Raw genomic sequence first — 14786 nt, 5'->3', positions numbered from 1 at the left:
TAGGCGAAATTATTAACGGTCTCAAAGTTGTATTCTCCTATCCCTATTCTTCCCGTTTGACCAATGCGGTTCGATATTGTTGATTGATTGGTTTTCGGTGCTGGCATTGCTTTCATTGATGTGCAGCCCAAGATCTCTGGTGGGTGGTTCTTCCCATGATGTCGATATCGTCAGCATAGGCCAGTAGTTGGGTGGACTTAAAGAGGATCGTACTTCTTGTATTTACCTCAGCATGACGGATCACTTTCTCGAGGGCCAGGTTAAAGAGGACGTTCCTTTTTAACTGGGTAAATAAGACGTGTTTAATTTTGTTGTTGTATATGACAGAATGAACACAAAGTGATAAACTTTAGAAGGATTTTTGCAGGGTTTTGGACACGTAGCGAGTTGGCTATTTTTGACTTCGATATTTTATACAAACAACGGTTGGGAACTCTCATCCCTTATCTTTTATTATTTGAATTTTTGCTTACAATCCAATTTTGTATATAACTGTACCTAAATTTTAACTTATCCCATGCTCGAACCATTCCATCCACACACCATGCAAACACGGCAACTTCACATGAAAGAAACGTCAAACAGTTGACACTAAAGTGCACGGAGTAGAGCGATTCTAGTGAGTTCGGAGCGGAAAATTGTGCAGATTTTTGCTACGTCCGACGCGGAACAAATCCTTTCGCGTCACGAAATATTGAATTAAGTTACGAAGTGCAGGGCAAATGTATAAAGCACAACAATCATGTGGGACTCGTCGATGTTTCTGAGCACTCTAACGCCAAAGTTCTATGTTGCATTGACCGGCACCTCGAGCCTTATCTCGGGTCTTATTCTCATCTTCGAATGGTGGTATTTTCGCAAATATGGGACGTCCTTTATAGGTAAGGTCAGATTGTACGCTTTTGGGATCCGCGTTTATAGTACTTTCCCCACAGAACAAGTCTCTATCAACCACATCAGTCCGTGGATAAATGGCAGTGACAGTTCCAGCGAATCGAACGGAAACAACGGCGGCCAACAGATACCTGAGTGCAAAGTTTGGCGAAATCCTCTGAATTTGTTCAGGGGCGCGGAGTATCAGCGATTTTACTGGGCGACGAACAAGGAACCGCTCACGTACTATGACATGAATTTGAGCGCACAGGACCACCAGACGTTTTTCACTTGCGAAGGTAAAAAAACTAATTGGGATGCTATCCTCTAGGGGGTCGGGTTAGACAAGAACTGACCCTTTCATGACGGATAGATAAAAGGCAGTCCTAAATATGTTGTTCCTAGTTTCCTGCGAGTAGCAGGCGGCCTGAAAATATTATGATAGTGAATATGTTTTTCGGTCCTCAAAAATGTTCGGTCAACAAATACTCCAACTCGGGATATTGGGGGACAATATTTTGCCTCCGCCTGTACGTTCCTCGATTTTACTTCAAGTGAAGATCGAAACGAGAACAAAAAATGGTTTAGGCAGCCTTTGTTTTTCCCAATTTATAGAATCCTGTTTGCTCTGATTAAATTTTCTGAGAGATTTTCCATCCTATCTGTCTTTTGAACGATCCTTCTATGCGAGCTCAGCTTACCTTTATTTCGAGCCAGACTAGAAGGATTATTTTATTTTTCCTTTGGTGTAAGCTGGAATTCTAAAATTATGCTTTTGCGCTAGGATATAGCGTGCGGTTTTGCACGAGCAGAAGCGCTGTTTTAGCGTTTGTGATAATCCAACCTTGCCCACACTTCGGTATCAATATGATCATATTTCGTGGTATTCTGTCCAATTAGGTGAATCTCAGACTCCTCTACTGTTCTGCGCTAAGTGCTTCTAGGTCGACCCACTCGTCGGCCATCTTAGGCAGGTAACCAGGAACGAAAATGTCGCTCTTAACGTGTGACCTATCCATTAATTAGCACATCGCCTACGGGTGGTGCTTTAAGAAAAAATGCCATAGCCCATCGAATTCTTCCATGTTGTCCGGACAAGGCAGCAGCAGAAGAATATCATCAGCAACAAGATCAAATAATAACGGCGATAAGATGAAACCTTGACGGACTTCGGTTTGGATGCAGTTCGTGACGTTTTGCGACATCATATGTCATTCTGATAATATCTATTAATTTCTAAGGAACGCTTCTCCAGCGTGAAGCATGACAGATACACTCCTTGTTCATGCTGTCGAAAGCTTTCTCAAAGTCTACTGATGTGGTCAATGCAGGAGGTTCTGAAACGGAAATCAGCCTGCGTTCCAGGATTATTTTAGCTATTGTGTTTGCAACGGCAAGGAGCACCCAGATACCTCTCCAATTGTCATATTCCACTCCGGAAGTCTTCGATTCCCAATGTTTCCCTACGAATCGAGGCCGATGTCAGCGCCTCTCCGGAATCATTATCGTGACGGGCGCCAAAACTGTGTTTCCCCACCACATGTCTGAGCAAGGTGTTGTCAGAACTCTCCCAGATCACCTATCGCGAATACAATGTCACTTCTAGCCTGTCCTGAATTGCGTGTATTGCTCGTAGAAAGCACCTCTCTCCACTCTATCGGAAATCTTTATTGACCTGAACCTGGGCCACTTTGCTTTCTAGACTAGAAAAACACATTCCATAAATGTGGCAAGACCAAGTACCATCTAGAATTCCACCATTCTACTAGTTGGAGAAAGCGACGTGGGGTCAGCCCCTATCCGAGGCGTTGTTGTCGCAATAAAGTTCTAAAATTTAACCCATAAATTTCTATCCATTTTAGTTGCCTTTTCGGACAAGCAAATCTTCGTGTTGCAAATCTGACATCTCGTGAATTCATAGAAGGCATTCGCATAGAAAGTGTTGCATGAACTTCGCTTCTTCCTTACAGGATGGGCACCAATCATCTACCCCTATCTGAACATATGCCCAGCTTGGGAAGATGGTCAGTTAAATGCCCACAGAACTCCTGCATAGCTTCCTGCTTTTCGATAGGATAAATTATGCAGCATATTTCTGGTTCTGCCTGTCATTATGGGTAGTGGTAGCAGTATTAGTCATTCCTACTGATATTCCAATTGCCGCTTCCAGTCCTGGCGTGTGAGAAAATGTGCCCTCTTTTACTAAAACATCTGAGATTTCATTTATCTCTATGACACAGTTCAAGTAGTTCAGAGTGGTTCAATTTTTTTGAATCTAGAACTAGAATTTTATATTACTGAACGATTTTTGATCTCTTAATTGCTCAACGTCTTCAGTGCAGTTGCAGATGCAGATTGCGATTCGCCCGTTGTCTGTGTGTATGTGGTGGGGGAGAAGCTAGCTTCTGAGCACTCAGGACGTGGTGACCTATTGTACTCGACACCTCCATCTAACGGAATATCCCGGATTCGTTAACGTATCGCGGGATTTCCGTTAGTGGATGTGATGCTACCCGTCGCAACTGGAGAACGTCGGCACCGAAGATCTGATGCCTGATGCATCCATAGGAGGGGCATTCACATAGGAAATGCTCCATAGATTCTGCTTCCTTATTGCGACAGCATAAACTTTGCGGTACGCATGTTCGGTTCTGGCAGGAAAAGTTTGGTGTGTCTAGCAGCATTTAGGCTCTGCCATCGGTAGTTGTGGGAAGCTTGTTCCCCGTTTTTGAAGACAGCTTTAGCCAATGCTACTGGTACTCCAATTGTTGGTTCCAGTCCCGGAACAGGGGAGATTGACTCCTCTTTCGCTAGAGCATTTCATTTCCCTCTGCGCCACAGTGACCAGAAACCAAACCAACCAAACGGTTTCTGCATTCCTGAACGATTTTCGAGGTGACCAAGGGACTACTTCACGCCCTCAATGCAGTCTGGCTATAATTGTGATGCGTCTGCACTTCAACTGCTAGTCAATCACCCATTTTGACGACCTTAGGATCACATAAACTTCGGCTTGAAAGCCCACTTCTCGTTTTTGTTCGTTTTGTTCTGTTTCTGAACCCTCGGTGTAAAAGACTTCCGTATTTTCCGCCACGCATTTCTCTGGGACTTCCTACTTCTCTTTACGTTTCAGGGTAACTTCATATCTTCTTTCAAACAGATGTATGAGGACACGGGAATCGGAAGAGAGATTCACACGAGACGTAAGAACTGGATCCAGTACCCCCAGTAACTCTTTCAATGCTCTCTGCCCCCTACATGCGTTGTTTCCCCATAGATCTAATCGAATTAGTCTATGAGCTGCTCTCATTGCAATGCTTTAAATAAATATATCCAAGGGTTGCAAATTGAGTAATGCATTTAGAGTTGCGCCGGATTTCGTGCTCATGACACCAGTGGTACTCAGACACACAGTTCTTTGCGGTGCGGCTAGCTTACGCTGAGAACCTTTTTGTCTCACCTTAACCCACCACACTACGGATTCATAAGCGAACATCGGCCTAATGATAGCAATGTATATCCACATTACCACATGAGGCCTAAGTCTCCATGTAGGGGCAAAGGTCCGTCTGCATAGCCCATAAGCTGTGAGAGCTCGTTTCAATTTTATCTTTACATGTTTGTTCCAAAGAAGTTTTTATTTAGAGACTCCCAGATATTTCACATTTTCGGAGAGTTGAAGGGTTGTACCCCCCATCTCTGGGAGGTAAAGCTCATCCAGTTTCCTTCTTTTTGTAAATAAACCCATTGTGGTTTTATTTGGAATAACTGAAAGACCATGCCTGAGGCCCAACCGTCTATCAGATCAACGGCACGTTATATATTTCTACACACCGTTCTAAGATCCCGATCAACAGCAAACACAGCCTCGTCGTCAGCATAAGCGTGAGCGTGTATTGGCAAATTTGCAGTTCGCATAGTAGTGAATCGATCAGCCTACTCCATAGAAGTGGCGACAGCACATTTCCTTGGGGCAGCGTTTCGTTTCTACTGCTGTTAGGTGGTAATCGACACCTACTTCAGCACACAGCAATCTTTGCGTTAGCATAGCATGGAGTCACCTCATTAAAGCATCATCAATACCATGCACTCTGGCGGCATCACAAAGTTTTTGAAAAGGCGCACAGTCAAAGGTCCCTTCAATGTCCACGAACACCCCCCATCGCGTACTCACCCTTCAGAGTTGCATCTCCTATCTTTGTGACCAAAGAATGAAGAGCAGACTCACAGGAATTTCCACGCTGGTAAGCATGTTGGTTTTCATTAAGTGGGTGCTTAACTTTCAGCAAGAATGAAGTCAAGCTGATCTGTCTGAAGTTCTTTGCATTATAATAGTCATTTTTTCCAGGCTTCGGTATGAAGACTACCTTAATCTTCTGTCAAGAGGTCGGCACATAGCCCGAAGCAAGACTTGCTAGAGAAATATTTTTTAGCAATAGCTCTAAGTGCTCCATACCCTCCTTTAGCATTGCTGCATAGATGCCATCCATGCCAGGTGCTTTGAAATGCCATACTCTCATCTTTTCATAGGTAACAATCGTTTTCGCAGTATTCCAGTCCCCCTTGCAGTACTTGCGTGTTGTTGCGTGGGGCTGCAAGAACCCTCAACTTTCCGCTTACCACTTCGCTCACCCGTTCTCCCGTATGGTGTACTTCCAGGAGCTGGTTCCAGTCCGGAGTTCGTGAAAGTACCATCGGGTTTTCTAAGAGAGCCCAACTTGGCAGACTCATCCTTTTTAAGGACTCTGCACAGCCTTAAATTCCCTTTTCGGTTTCCAGTTCCTCACAGAACGCTCTCTCTTATATTAACGCTGTAAGTTCCGAAAGTTTAACCAGTTTTCGTTCTTATTGCTTTTGCAACCACGGTTCAGAAAGCGCCTGGTTGATTTCTTGAGTTTTTGAAGTTCCCGGCTCCACCGAGGAATCGTTTTACCGCTTTGGCCTCGGGAAATAGGGCAAGCCTCTTCATAATACTCTAAAAGTGTGCAGTTCAGAGTTTCCAATTCATCTTCCAGCCCCAAAGGAGTCGTTAGACGCCTAGGGAGCTGTACTTTATTGTCAAGAAGTTTATTGACTTTGTCCAATCCATTTTCATAGGATTCCGTCTTCGTATTGCAGACTGTTCGCCCGTAATAATCAGATTGAATTCTAGGCCCGTTAAAAATCAAATATGGGATAAAGTCACCCCCAATATTTTACCATTGAACCAACTCTAAAACCAGAAGTAAAATTATACGCGCACTATGTTGAAAGAGTGAATCTTCGTTTTCTTCAGCCTTTGTCCCGTTCACAAGGGGGGTGGACTCGTCGTGATCGGTTTCACCATTTCACTCTATCAATTGCCTGATCTGGACGCAATTTCGAGGCTTTTAAATCCCCGTCTAGCGTATCAAGCCACCGTTGTTTTGGCCGGCCTTTTGGTCGCTTACCATCGATTGCGATGTTCAGACCAATCTTGGCAAGTGAATTCTCGTTAGTGTGAATTACGTGACCATACCACCGAAGACGCCTATCTCGCAAGTTTTCCACGATTGGTGCAACTCCTTATCGATCGCGGATATCCCCATTCTAGTCCACTCCACTAGTCCAACGCAACATCTTCGTCTCCATTACCGTAAGACGCCCTTCATTGTCTTTTATATTCGGCCAACACTTAGAACCGTAGAGCGCGGCAGGACTGACGACATTGCGGTGAATTTTAGATTTGAGACGTTCGTTGATACGTCGATCACAAAGAACACCAGTTGTGGAACGCCACTTCATCCAGGTTCCGTTAATGCGTGAAGCGATTTCATCACGCAGTTCTAGTTGAAAGAGTGAATAGTGAAACCAATGTAATTAAGAATTTTTCGGATGCAATAAAATCCATTGGATCCAATGGATTCTGTTGATCTCAGCTTGCTTGCTTAACCCTACATTTGGTCTAGCACCAGCAACATACATACATCGATCAGCAGCCGAGCGAAAACATTATGGATCAATTTTACTTTAAGCAAAGAATCTGCATCTACATATTCACTTGCACCCGAAATAATTTCTGTAGCCAAAAGTCAATCCAAACCAAGCCAGCGCAAAGCCAACTCAAAGTCTGCCTAAAGCAGCCAAGAGAACAAGCTACCATAACAAATGATGCTCGACGTCGGTATCAGCTCGGTGTCGGCAACAGCTCGCCATTGGCTCAGCTCGGCACTCGACAACAACTGCGGCCACTTATGCTACGAAGAGGGGTGATGCTTTGTAATTTGACATTACATTACGAAACAGTGCTTTTCAGAGAAGTAATAAGTAATAGTAAAAATAGATGATGCGGTAATGTTAGGGTGGATGCTGGGTAATGCTGTAATGTTAGGTGATGAGGTAATGTTTAATGATGTTTTGATCGCGCTCCGCAATGATGATACGATATTAAATTTTAAGGAGATTCCACTTTTGTAATATTATATACATCACCTACCCACCTCTAACCGGAAGACCTCAGTATATCCCGCCACGTTCCGTTTTTTCTACGTTTATAAATTAGTTCATTTTTTCTGCCAAGCAGATAAATGGATTTCCGAAATTTAGAAGGCGTTATAAGATTGGATTCGGCTCTCCTATTATTTCTTCTAAAGCACTGTTGTTTGCCCAATACCTAAACTAACTGTTTTCATTGCACTAGTACATCTAGAGCTGCGCCCGCTGTCGTGCTCATGGCTTACAGTAAAGATGCTTTTGTCTCACTTTAACATACTCGACTACAAGTTATATTCAATTTGCATGCGGTAGGTAGGTATCAGCTGCCGCTCCGAGAAGCCCAATTAGCACTGTGGTGCGCCATTTTGATGCGACAAACTCCTAAGACCGTGACTGCTGTTATGGCAGAGTCTAGCCGGCTCGAATATTCAGAGCCAGCTCGTAGCATTCACGAAGGAAAGCAGCTCTCCCACCCTAGCTAGAAATCTCTCTGAGGTCCCCAAAGAATGGTTTACCCAGTGTCCGTAGCCTAATTCTAGCTAGAGCTGGGCAATCGCAGAGAAAGTGCATGAGGGTTCCCCTTCTTTCGGCATTGCGAATTTTAGTGTATGCCGAGCCTGGCGGCATGGTCCCCCATGGGCCAGTGCCCAGTGCAGACCGCAGTAATCTTGAATGCATTTGCACACGTTTGGCACAGAAGCTCTCGTGATCGGGCTATGTTATAAGCAGGCAAAATTCTCTTTGACTTGACACAGCTTGTTAGCCTTCGCCACCTCAGGCCCGCGGCTGCTAGGTAGTGCGAGTAGACTCCGCCCCCGACAGCCGCCACCGGAACACCGACTGTATTCGCCGAGGGACTGCCAAGAGCAGAGCTAATTCCACAGGCCATCTGTGATCCGTCGGTAAAGAATACTGAGTCATAACTTTGCAACACGCCGTCCGTCTTCCACTTTGCCCTGGTTGGAAATTGCACAGTAAAGTTTCTCGTGAAGTTCAGCTTGTGTGTGGCATAGTTGTGGGGTATACCCAGATTCCCCGAGGTACCTCGTCTAGGATGTTGCTGTGGCCGTAGGAGTTCGTTGCCCAGCATCCGGACTCACGTAGTCTGATGCCACTGCGCGCTGCAACGTATTTAATGTGGAGGTCTAGGGGGAGGAGATGCAGGAGCACATTGAGAGTATGTGCCGGGCAGTACTGCAGAGCCCCAGTAGCATTTGCACACGCGGTTCTTTGAATCCTATTAAGCTTCATTTTATAGTATTTTTTATCAAAGTCGGCCACCATACAATAGAGCGTACGTTAGGATCGGATGCACTGCAGCGATGTACACCCAGAGAACCATCCTCGACCGGAGACTCCATGTCTTTGCAAAGGTTCTCTTGCTCTGCTATACAGACCTTAATCCTCAGTTCTATGTTCAATCTCCAATTTAGTTTTGGATCCAGAATTACACGCAGATATTTTACATTAGAGGAAAGAACCAATTTTTGTTCATTCAGCCGTGGTAGATGGAATTCAGGTATTCTTGTCTTGGGGGTGAATAGGATCAGTTGCGTTTTGGTTGGGTTTATGCTGAGTCCGCCTCTTGTGGTCCACAGGCACACCCTTCGCAACGCTCTTTCCATAATGTCGCTCATACTGGACAGAAACATCCCTGATACTAATATGTTTCGTCGGCATACGCCACCACCTTCACCTTCAAGAGGTCAGGCTGATTGGTCGATAGTCTTTTGCGGACTCATGACCGCGCCTGCCCGCTTTCGGTATGAAAATCACGTGCGCGTCTCCAGGACTGTGGTACGTATCTTAAAGAGATGCAGCTCCGGTAAACCTTAACAAGCCACGACACAACCCTTTCCTGCTGCTTCTGTAGCATGACTGGCTTTATGCCATCTGGGTCTGGAGATTTGCACATGGAGAAGCTGTTTATAGCGCAGCCGATCTTATCCTCGGTAATTACCGATTTGAGAGTCTCGCACAGCTGGGGTGGTCGCAAACCCTCCAAGCAAGGTTCTGACTCACAGTCCTCTTCGCTGGCGGGAAAGTGGGTTTGAACCAGCAGCTCCAAGGTTTCGCTAGAAAATTCCGTCCAGATGTCTTCCGACTTTTTAAGAAAGGATGGGCTCTGATGTTTTTTGGGTAGAATCTTACTGAGCCTCGCCTCAATTTGCATAGTCCGTAAACAGTGCCTATATACATTTGTTTCAAACAAACTTCTTATCTAAAATAACTTTCAGATATCTCACTTTCTTGACTAGTTGATGGATTATTTCCATCATCTTTTGAAGGCACATGTCATTCAGCTTATCCCTTTTTGTAAATAATATCATCGTGGCTTTATTTGGATTTGCTGAAACTCCTTGTCTGGTGTACCAACTGTAAATCAAATAAAAGCCATATTGTAGATTTTTATTTACCGTTCCGAGGTCTTCATTAACAGCTAACACAGCCACGTCACCAGTATAAGCTTGGGTTTGTAATGGTAGATTTTTCAGATTTTGATGTTAATCTTTCTCAGACTTCGGTACTATTCGGCTTTCTGGAGAGTTCAACTTGGTCGATTTATTCTGTTTAAGGACTCTACAAAGATTTGAAGTCTCCAGCCGAGACCGTACTATGCAATGTTGTTGTTGCAGAAAGAAGCACAGTTTAGACTATTTTAAACACTACTGTAACTGACCAGAAGCCGAGTGGGAGCATTGTCGACTATTCTCATCAAGAAATACGCGGCAGTTGATTACCTCATGGTGGAGCTGGAAGAGCTATTGGACAGAATTTGGTATTACAGGCGGACATGGAGTGTAACAGAAGATGCGCGAAAAGCAGAAACAACGCGCCTCCGCTGAGAACATCGCAAACGCCAAACGGATCGCAGACAGCCCGTTGTAGAGCAAACTGGGGAAAAAACGAAAGGAGAAAGGGGCATCTGAAGGACCTTTAACTTAGGTACTCTTCAGGACCCAAAAGAAGAAGGCAACAACACGCCGCGCCATCAGAAAAACATCTGCATAAAATTAAGGCGGAGACGAAGGATGTACCGCCGAAAGAAAAGGCGGGGAGACGAAGGGGGACTAGGTTTCTAGCCTAGAACCCACGTGTTCTCTGGAAATACGAGACCTTGACTGCCTGACGGAAAAGAACGAGTTAGAAGAGGCCATTAAGCGCGAATGTCCGAAGGTAAACAATGCCTGAATTGGTATCACCTCTGCGAACTCCGAACGGCTCAAAACTCTGCTGTGGTGGAAGTTGCGGAGCAATATGTGAGGAAGCTTCTTAACAGTGGGAAAATCAGAATTGGTTATATGATCTGTAGGATACGAATTCGGCCGTCCCGACTAAATGTTACAGATGTTTGGTTTATGGGCGGCGAGTTTAAACACCGTATCTATCCCAACGTTCTGGCGCCCAGGCTGCTTCCCGACGTAACCTTTTGGTCGGAATTGCTGATGTCGCTGGTGGACGCGTAGCGAGTTCTGGACGACTTTTCGGCAAGCGACCATCGGATGGAGGTGATGGCACTGCAGCTGACACTGCCGTAGTAAATTCAATTGTGAACCTGATAACGCGGTGTGGGGAGTTTCCAGTAAACAGGAGCAAAGATGCTGGCATGACTTGATCAATGTGGTGAATGGGGACCCGTGGGGATTCGGTTACAAACTGATAATCCGAAAAATCTCTTCTCGTTGGAAAGTGGCGAGGCTTGCGTATCCTGACTAAAAAGAGAATTCCGAGCCTGCGTCGCATATTGATCGATGAGTCGATGATCGAGTCAAAATCAACGGTAAAATACCTTGGACTCGACTCTTGATTCAAAGATGAGCCTTTTCGGGCAAGTCAAAGCAGCAGCAGTGATACTGACTATTTCCTTACCCAGCCCCTAAGTGGGCATACAGTTTTCAGTCTTACCTGCATAAGATCGGAAAGACACGATATTCTGATTGTGTGTTTTGCAATCGAGTTGTGGATGCCCCTGTCACACCTTTTTTCTTGGAAAGGTGGGATGGGATTCAGGAGCAACTGCATTTAATCACAGGGGATCTCTCCCCAGACAACATTGTTGTTGAGATGCTGAGGAGCGCTGACAGGTGGAATGTTGCGCATTATGTTCGGGTTCTTCTCGTTGCAAAGAAGATAGGAGAGTCCTACAGTTTTGTCAGCCTTGATACCAACCTTTACGTTTGAATTCCATAGATGTCATTAGATTTCCTTCATACTATATCGCTACAGACTCAGTCACTTCTATATCCGATTTCTCTGAGAATTTCCGCATTTGGTGGTTCAGCATTGCCCCTAGAGTGCCCCTATGTCATCGAAATTTTCAGACAATTTATAGATTATTACCACTTAAATACACTACATACTTTATTCCTTCCTTCATCCATCGGTCGTTGTATAGCGCTTTTAGGAGTTTTCCGCCGGTCTTCCTCCTTCTGTGCTCCTTTCGAATGCCCTTTTAGGTATCCGAATGTCGTCCATATATTGAACGAGGCCAGTCCAAGGCAATTTCGCAAGTTTGATTATTTGGAAGATATCAGAATCGTCAAATATTTGATACAACTCATGGTTGTATCTTATTCGCCAATGGTCGGCCTCTCCTTTATTCTCTCGTCTTGACGCTATTGACCATTTTTTTTCTATCAATGCATTCGGAGCTTTGGTCGATATGATTGCTCGTGCGGCGTCGGTCAGTTGAAACCCTCTGTTGCGGTCGCCAAGATCGTGTTTCCCCATCAAATGTCCTTGCAAGGTGTTGTCAGATCCGACCTTGTCACCTGTAGGAAGCCACACCTTAACTGCGCGTAATTGCTCAATTGTGATGCTCCTTAACCTGGACCGGAATCGTACATATTATTCAAATAGTCTGATTAGTGTGCAACTAATTAAAGTGTATTTCTTTATTTTTTTAAGATAGAGGTAGAACTCCAGAGTCCATCTTACTTCACTTAGACCCAGAATGTCGAGCTTACATCGCTGGAACTCCCGCTCAAGTTAGAGAAAGCCAGTATTCTGAGGACTTTCGCTACCGTTTTAGAAGAGCATGCACATATCCCACAAACCAATCGTAGCCCGTTTTAAATAGCCAAAGGTCGTTGCCGTGAGGTTAGTCCCTATCCCAGGCGTTGTTGACGTTTCGATAGCAATAAATTTCTACACCTTTTAGTCGCCTCTTACGACAAGTAGACTTTTTCTTAAGCCCTAACTCACAGGGCGTAACAGTTTATTGCAGTCGCATTCGTCGCATTGTTGAAGTTTTTTCGCTTTGGACAAACATACTTACTGTTAGCCTGTTGCTCTGAACGAAGATCAATTGGAACGAGATCTTGTGGTTGCTTTTAGTCGCTCCGTTTAATTTGATGGATGACATAATTGAATTTCCCTCTCTTTCCCTATACGGTTTCTCGAATTTCGTTTGCAGTTTTTGGTGATTTCAGTTCTCTAGAAAATGATAGTTTTCCTGTGACAAGCCCAATTTTTAGACCGAAATCGGTCCGTGAATTGACTGTCTGAGTATATGTCGGGTGGGGCAGTCAATTCTCTACTCTACTCCTTCATGCCGATAATAGTGTGATCCCAATTATGTATTCAAAGGTATTTTATAGAATTTTCTAAATTCTTTCTTTTCTTTCACAGGTGATGCGGGCAAAGCAGAGTATGAAATCATGCAAACAGCATGGCGTGAACGAAATCCTGTCGTTCGGATAAAGGCAGCCCATAATGCTTTAGAAATAAGTGTCGACTGTGCGCCGGCATACATTCTCTTAGCAGAGGAAGAAGCCACAACTATTCTTGAAGCGGAAAAAATATTGAAAACTGCATTAAAAGTAGCGGAAACAAATTATCGAAAATCACAAAGTACGCAACATCAAGGCTCTATTGCTGAAGGGATCCACAGGCGAGACACAAATGTCTTAATCTATATCAAGCGGCGATTAGCAATGTGCGCTCGAAAGTTAGGTAAGCTGAAGGAGGCAGCGAAAATGTTTCGTGATCTTACTAAAGAGATTCCGTCTATCATGAATGTACTAAACATCCATGAGAATCTAATCGAAACATTACTGGAGATGCAAGCTTATGCAGATTGTCAAGCGGTGCTAGCAAAATATGACGACATATCATTGCCGAAATCGGCAACGATTTGTTATACAGCGGCTTTACTGAAAGCAAGAGCGGTGGCGGATAAATTTTCGCCTGATATTGCATCAAAAAGAGGCCTAAGTCCTGCCGAAATGAGTGCTGTGGAAGCTATCCACAGAGCGGTGGAATTTAATCCACACGTTCCGAAATATCTTCTGGAAACAAAACCGCTTATTTTACCTCCTGAACATATTTTGAAGCGGGGGGATTCAGAAGCACTGGCATATGCCTTCTTCCATTTGGCACATTGGAAAAATGTGGAGGGTGCTCTCAATCTTCTGCACTGTACATGGGAAGGTACTTTCCGAATGCTTCCTTATCCTTTGGAGCGGGGGCATTTGTTCTATCCTTATCCAACATGTACAGAATGTGCGGATCGTGAACTCCTCCCGTCTTTTCATGAAGTTTCCGTCTATCCGAAAAAGGAGTTGCCCTTCTTTATTCTTTTCACGGCGGGCTTGTGTTCATTCACGGCCTTATTGGCGCTATTGACTCATCAATATCCAGAACCGATGGGAAATATTGCACAAACTGTACTTAACTGGATCTCATTCCCGTTTCAATTAGTTAAGGAGCGTATTGAAGCGATTTGGCCATGTAATTTATTGCAACAATTGTCGCGAATTTGAATTTGAATTACTACATTAAATATTTATATATACATTAGATACAGTCTTGTAATCAATCAGTTCAATGTGATGATTTTAAAAAAATTGTGTATCCTATTCTTACTTTTTTCATAATTTTAAGTTTGTCGTTTTTGTAAGATTATGCTACGTATAATTGGAATTTGTCTTTTGCAAGAACGAATCAAATTCAGTACATGTTTTTTTACAAAAGATTTTGTTTTAATTACGTTTTGCTTTTTTACGGATGCAAGTTTGATGAAAATCTGGGTATGATACCGAAATGCTGGGTGGAAAGCGTTTAAGTCAAAGAGTTAGCATCAGTTTCAACGATTTAATGTGGTTTTCTTTATAGAAACGGTTAGTTCCGATGAAATTTGCTTATCTTGCTGCTATAATCAAATTTCCCATCAAATTATTTTGTGCAATGCTCTAGTTTTATTATCTTCACAGTTGACGTTGCACCAGTCACAATCCGATAGACTTAAAGTAAATACAAATACAAGGGCAGGTATCGCCTTGAATTCTCGCATTACCTATGGAATTTAGTGAAACTCAATGTTACCGACGGAGAGCGTTTTTTGGAATCATTTGAAGGATGATCTGAGTCCTACCGTCGCTATTGAAGATTTTTCACCTGAGGAAGTCCGTGAAGATTTTTTTCAGTGGATGTGAGACATCTCTCAAGATGCTCCCCCT

At 43.9% G+C, this 14786-nt stretch overlaps 1 protein-coding gene across 1 annotated transcript; it reads left to right on the top strand.

Moving 5' to 3' along the window:
- The first annotated feature begins 584 nt into the window (after positions 1 to 584).
- Positions 585 to 14300, top strand: LOC119649797 (protein ST7 homolog). The gene is made up of 3 exons (XM_038052101.1): positions 585 to 881; positions 936 to 1172; positions 12958 to 14300. The coding sequence occupies exons 1-3, from the start codon at positions 743 to 745 to the stop codon at positions 14088 to 14090; spliced, it is 1509 nt and encodes a 502-aa protein (XP_037908029.1). The 5' UTR covers positions 585 to 742; the 3' UTR covers positions 14091 to 14300.
- Positions 14301 to 14786: the final 486 nt, after the last annotated feature.

Source organism: Hermetia illucens, chromosome 2 (genome assembly GCF_905115235.1).
Source record: "Hermetia illucens chromosome 2, iHerIll2.2.curated.20191125, whole genome shotgun sequence".
In the NCBI taxonomy this organism is placed as follows: domain Eukaryota; kingdom Metazoa; phylum Arthropoda; class Insecta; order Diptera; family Stratiomyidae; genus Hermetia; species Hermetia illucens.
The sequence above is the reverse complement of the archived record's forward strand: the minus strand, read 5'-3'. Positions and strand labels throughout refer to the sequence as shown.

Excerpts from the sequence above, each read along its gene's own strand:
- LOC119649797 (XM_038052101.1), top strand. The coding sequence starts at position 743 with ATGTGGGACTCGTCGATGTTTCTGAGCACTCTAACGCCAAAGTTCTAT. Across the intron at positions 882-935 it reads ATATGGGACGTCCTTTATAG|AACAAGTCTCTATCAACCAC; the intron begins GTAAGGTCAGAT and ends CTTTCCCCACAG. Across the intron at positions 1,173-12,957 it reads GACGTTTTTCACTTGCGAAG|GTGATGCGGGCAAAGCAGAG; the intron begins GTAAAAAAACTA and ends TTTCTTTCACAG.